Source organism: Leptonychotes weddellii, chromosome 9, assembly GCF_054177405.1.
Source record: "Leptonychotes weddellii isolate Sample4059 chromosome 9, ASM5417740v2, whole genome shotgun sequence".
NCBI classification, from domain to species: domain Eukaryota; kingdom Metazoa; phylum Chordata; class Mammalia; order Carnivora; family Phocidae; genus Leptonychotes; species Leptonychotes weddellii.
In genome coordinates this window covers 19,435,095-19,441,295 of record NC_138377.1, presented here as the reverse complement: position 1 = coordinate 19,441,295, position 6,201 = coordinate 19,435,095, and the positions used below count along the sequence as shown (strand labels likewise).

The window sequence follows — 6,201 nt, the reverse complement described above, 5'->3', positions numbered from 1 at the left end:
GTGTTCATATCCTCACAAAATTCATGGATTGAAACCCTAATCTCCAGCGCCATGGCATTTAGAGATGGGACCTCTGGTAGGTAATTAATTAGGTCATGAGGACAGAGCCTTGTCTTCATGGTGGGATCAGTGTCCTATAAGAAGAGACAGAATGTTTGCTTCTCCTTTTGCTCTCTGCCCTGTAAGGACATAATGAGAAAAGATGGCCATCTACAAGCCAGGAAGAAGGCCCTCACCAAGGACTGAATCTGCCAGCTCCTTGATCTTGGACTCCTCAGCCTCCACAACTGCAAGAAATGTTTGTGGTTGTTTAAGCCACCCAGTCTGCAGTAATTTGGTGTAGCAATCCAAGCTAAGACATGTGCCCAGTCTTCAAGACTATGAACACAAATGGTCCAAGAAAACTCCATTTTGTTAAAATACAAAGATGAGGGGCGCCTGGGTGGCTCAGTCGTTGAGCGTCTGCCTTCGGCTCAGGTCATGGTCCCGGGGTCCTGGGATCAAGCCCCACATCAGGCTCCCTATTCCGCGGGAAGCCTACTTCTCCCTCTCCCACTCCCCCTGCTTGTGTTCCCTCTCTCGCTGTCTCTCTCTCTGTCAAATAAATAAATCTTTAAAAAATAATAAAAAATAAAATACAAAGATGAAGAAATGATTTACTTCAATGCAATTTACTTACGTCTTTTCATCTATAACCTACTTCATTCCAAATTGGTACGGAGATAGCTTTCTATGAAAAATGTAATATGTTACCAAAATGAGAAAATTAGGGCAACAGGCAATTCAGTTCATTAACCTGAATTTCAATAATTCCATTTGCCAATCAGTGGCAGCTAACAGAAGACCAGCCATCACTGCCAATTAGTGGGTTTCGTCTAAACTGTGCAGTTGTTTGGTCTTAATTGTAGGCTATCAGTAAAAAGAAACTACTCCTGATCTTTATGGACTTACTAACTTGCTTTTAAAAGTTAAGAAATGCTTTGAAAATGTAAATGGCTTACTTCTTTTTTGGCAGGTAAGGTTAGCTGTTATAATTCTTTATATATAAAAGAATTAGGCTACTGCAAATATTTATTCTCAAACAAGCTATGTCCACACTTCCTTTCTGGTTCTTCTTACTAAAATAGAGGTAACTTAAGCCAATACTGCGGCACTGACACAGTCCGTGAAACAAACGCCAGGATATGTCCTAGAATGAACACATAAGTACAGCACAGTAAATTCTATGCTTCTTCACCTCTCCCCCTCTCACCAGAAGTGCACAGTGTTTTGTGGTGGTTGTTGTTTAATTTCCAATTCTCATTTCAACAGATTTTATCTTCAAGATCAACCTGAAGGTTCAACACTCGCCCCCTCCCCCACCATGAACACACACTCCCACACTTGGATCCTGAAAAGTACTGGGACATTCAAAGGGGGGTTAGAAGGTAGGAGGAGCCAAGAGGGAAGACAGCCTCCATAAATAGCCAAGATGACTTAGAGTCATGCTACTTCAGGTGGTTTTAATACATCAGTCGTTCTTATTTTTGTAGTCAGGGACTTTGAGAGCCTGATGAAACTTAATCTTCTCCCCAGGAAAATGTACATTATCCACAACATACACACAATTCTGCATACACTTTTAGGATAACTGTAGACTCTCAGAGGCCTTCAAGTCCTTTTATCCCCAACAAAAACACTTGAAATAAGATGTAAGAATATTATACAAATAAATCATTTTATTAAGTTAAATCTATTGATTTCTCCTATATGAAGTATTTCTGGATAAATAACACCAATAACAAAGAAAGAAATAATTGGGAGTGGAAGGTTAAACAAAATCAAAGGAAAAATACCTTCAATGTTTTGAAGAAAAAAGTTCTTGGGGGGAAAAATCCCATTTTGTTGCTATTGATTTTTTGTGACTATTCTTTCATTCTATCCAAGGAGCGGAACAGCCTAAGAAACACCTAAAATGGCAACAATTATTGAATGTTTACTCTAAAAGATTATACATGTAGTCATTGTATAGCCATTGAGTTCCAAAGTAAAGTGCTAGTTATTCTTTATAATGTGAGTATTACACACAATTTCTGAGTGTCAATAATGCTGCTAGATAACACACTGTAATTCATTTTGGGCTTGGCAGATCAAGAAGGGAGAGGCATATTTTAGAAGAGGTCTATAGCATATATACTATGAAAAGATGTATATTAACTTTTTATGAGCAGGTTAGTAACCTGCCTTGAGCTGTATATATGCCTTTTCTGCCTGATCACAGTGGTTTGTACATTGGAATTTATGACTGAACCAAGGCAAATTCATTAGCATCGTTGGAGATGGGCAAATATTTGTAGGCTAAGTTAGAAAATGAGTGCTATATGGAGCACTGGTATCCGAATCCCTGATCATTAACAGTTTGATTTAGCAAAGCCAATCAATCATCCACCCCACCTAAGAGATGAATTAGAGGCCTTGTAAGTCTAAATAATCAGAGTTTTGCCTCTGGTAGTATATAGCTGAACAGGCCTAGTGACTTTATCACAATTATACAGCATTTTCCAAGAATGCTTTACATATATCCATTGACAAATGAAAATGCACAATACTGGTATAAGAATATACCAAGAGTCTCTCACTCTTCCAAGTCTAAGGATCTTTAAGAGTGTAGAATAATTCTGAAAACTTCTCTGGAACTGAAAGACCATGATGGACAAATAATTTTCAAAAACAAAGACCGACAATGGGGACTCCCTCCATTACTGTTCCAAAAGCAAAAAGCCTCTCTTCTGAAGGAAAAATCCACTTGGCTTCAACCAGAGATACCACTGTGTGGCATTTTTCCTGTCAATGTTAATTCTGTTTAATCAATACTCACACTTTACTTGCTACTTCCTATATAAGTGATAAAAAATGAAAAAAAAATGTGCATTTTTTTCTTTATGAATTTCTACAAGGCAATCCATTACATTTAAGACATTGTCCACCATTTTTAATAATTAAAAGAGCTCAAAACAATTCCAAGATATTCTTTTCTAAAATTCAAGATATTAAAATGAAAGAAAAAGAAAAGCCCTTATGAGTCATCACAAAAAAATGAATGTTCTACATAGTGATTTAAAATAAATTAAAATAAAGAGCTAAAAACTGCAAACCACCTTAATGTTGCAACACCAAAAAAAGTTTTAAAATATAGCCTAAGTTGACTTTGAATATACCAAACGAATCAATGATCTATAAGTAAAATCCCACGTTATCTACTAAAAGTCAGACAAAATTACTCTACACTTAAGACAAACCAGAATGAGTGGCCTGAGAGCAGCATGCAGTGGTTTCCCAACCAGGCAGATTTCATTTCACCCATCACTGGATACCTGTAGTCTGCCCTTGTTCATTCATTTCACTAGCTGCTTAAGCGTCCTTTTCAAATAATCTACTACAGGATCCAAAGTAACAACACAGAAATACTGAAAAGAAAACCACAGCAAGGCATCAAGATTTTGTCTAGAAAGTTGTCAATAATAAAACTGAATGGGAAAAAATCAGAGAGAGAGACAAACCATGCAAGACTCTGGACTCTGAAGGTCACAGAAGGGAGAAGAGTGGGGGGATGGGGTGACTGGGTGATGGGTATTAAGGAGGGCACGTGTTGGGATGAGCACTGGGTGTTATATGCAACTGATGAATCATTGAACACTACAACAAAAACTTGCGATGTACTATATGCTGGCTAAATGAACATAATAATAATAAAAAAAGAAAGTTGTCAATAACCCTCCTCAGTCCAACTCCCCAACACTGACTTATCAAGAAAAGCCAGTTTAAAGGGATGTATCATTTCCTAGCCTAGAGGGAGTGCCCAGTAACACTCCTTGTTACCTGCTTTTCACTCAGGGTGTGGCAAATCCCTGATAGAATCAGAATCAGAGGAGGATTTAGGAACAGAGTCAAAATATGTGCTCCACATTTCTGCTCTGTTCTTTCATCCACTACCACTGTCGTGATCAGACTGAGACAGCCAGCTGTTCTTCTGTAGGGTTCCTCAGCAACACTGCCAGGTGGCATTGTGGGTTTGCAGTCTTGTTATGAGGCGATCACCAACCCTTCTATTCTGACACTGTCTGTGTCGCTGTTTGACCTTATTCAGAGAAGTTTGAGATTACACTTGCCCGCAAGTGGGATGTGTGCATGTGTTTGTTGGGGCGGGGGTGGGGCAGGAAAGTTGGAGAGAAAGATAGGGAAATGGGGCTCTGTTGGTTTGTTTCAACAGATTTCACACTGGAAAATGCAGCCTGAGAGGCAAAGTAGGATTTTGCTTGAAATCCCTGTAAACACTTCCAGTCAACTGTGTAAAACTAAAACCAAAAAAATCTCACATTTACCCTTTATGTTTCAGACAACGGAGCAAAGCAATGAGGTTTCTTTTTTTCCCCCACTTTAAAATGAAGAATCATGTTAAGATTCTTCTTTAATGCACAATGTAATGTGGTGCATACGTGCCTAGAGTAGGATAAGACTACAAACCAAATGAACCTTCTTTCTCCCAGAACTGCTCAATTCCACGGTAAACCTGCTGTTAACAGGTAACAAGAATTCAGTGAATGACATCTGTACTGGGGAACAACTAAACATTATTTGCAGATACCATAAAGGCTATGATGGTGGTTAGGGGCAATGCAAATGACAATCAATGTAATTGCAAAGACTGACCGTCCCCAAAAAGAGATGCAGGCACAGTAGCTGAATAGTTGGGGGAGAAAGCCAACGACCCAGGAACCAACATACTATATATTTCCCCCCCCAAGGATTTACATTTTAAAAAATAAAGTACATGTCTCCAGTGGTGAGGTTAGTCATATATCAGCTGAATATGCTCTGAACTCATATGCAAATTACAGTGCAGCAGTGATTATGGCATAATTTATGAGTAGGTTTGTGTCATGGAGAACTTGTGGAAAACAACTGGATATGTTTTTTCAGGGTGTGTATCTGACTGTCACCAAACACAGCTGGCCTAATGAGACGCCCTGAGGCTGACATCTCCACTGAATCCCTCAAGGACACACATCTTCCAGACTTGTAGATGAAGAATATTCACAGAGAAACCCACATAACCATGGAACACACTGTCCCAAGCTCCTTCTTCCTGAATATTTGAATCGCAGCACTTTGTTGTTGACTATCATGCATGTCACAAGCTGAGTCATTAAATGGTACGAGCAAACAGTCCACTTTGGGAGTTAAATTGCTTACCTTTGAGCAATTCCAATAATGCACATCTCAATTTACATGCAGTTATTTACTCAAGTGTTTTCAGGAATTAAAGCACAAAGAACAAGTTTTAGAGGCTCTCTCACCCTCATTCCCACATTCCTTCTGTGGGCTTCTGTATAGTTACCTCTCACTGTTCTATACTAAAGAGACAGACTGTTGATAAGGATAATCAGACATAAGCAGATGGTTTTAAAATAATATATTTGGCTGACACGAGTTAGGTTTTTCTTGTCTCCTCTTCAGTTTGACTAAGATGAAAACTATTATTAATCTCCATTTCCTGATATAAAAGCATAGGTGGGAAGGGAAAGATAGTTAAAGGATTTAAAACTAACCTCAGATTATTAGTACTCTGACCATCAGTGGTGCACTATTCTTAGTATCCAAGAAAACCAAGGAAAAAACCAAGGAAAAGCCCCAACAACTTAGTTTCTACTTATACTGCTGAGATACATACCTGAAGGCTGACTTATCCTATATGTCCTAAAATTAAGTAGACGTGGTTTGACTATTTAGTTCCAAATATCCTAAATTTTCCTACCCATGAAATACTTAACTGATTTTTCTTCAAATTGAGCTTCATTCTGATTTTTCATTGCAGTCTGACTAGCATCTTCCCAAGGTGGAATTTTAAACAGTTGCTTTGGCTGTTTAAGAGAGATGTGAGTAAAGAAAAAAGTTGGAAAGCTCTATTGTCTTAAAATATTCGAAAGCACTATAAATAGTCATAGCTATAAAATAACACTAATAGGACTACAATAATTTCTACTAAATTTTTAATTTCTGCATTTAGAAAATGATATCACACTGTGCTCTTAAAATGTCTTCCCCAAATAATTCCTTACCCAACCTAAACACACAAATTGTAGGGAAATCATTACTTGAAATTTTAAACATTTTATTCTTCAGGATTATAGAGCTAAAATTCTTCAGGATTATAGAGCTAAA

General features: G+C 38.0%; 1 protein-coding gene across 13 annotated transcripts in view; it reads right to left on the bottom strand.

The window, feature by feature from the left end:
• The window catches only part of CEP128 (centrosomal protein 128), a 381,239-nt gene that overhangs the window by 54,783 nt on the left and 320,255 nt on the right, over positions 1-6,201 (bottom strand). For 8 of the 13 annotated variants that reach the window (XM_081830112.1, XM_081830117.1, XM_081830119.1 and 5 more), the window contains one exon: positions 5,811-5,900. The exons of the other annotated variants lie outside the window; for them this stretch is intronic. In XM_081830112.1, the coding sequence (XP_081686238.1) occupies positions 5,811-5,900 (90 nt within the window). The remainder of the gene's footprint in view (positions 1-5,810; positions 5,901-6,201) is intronic. 13 annotated transcript variants of the gene reach the window in all.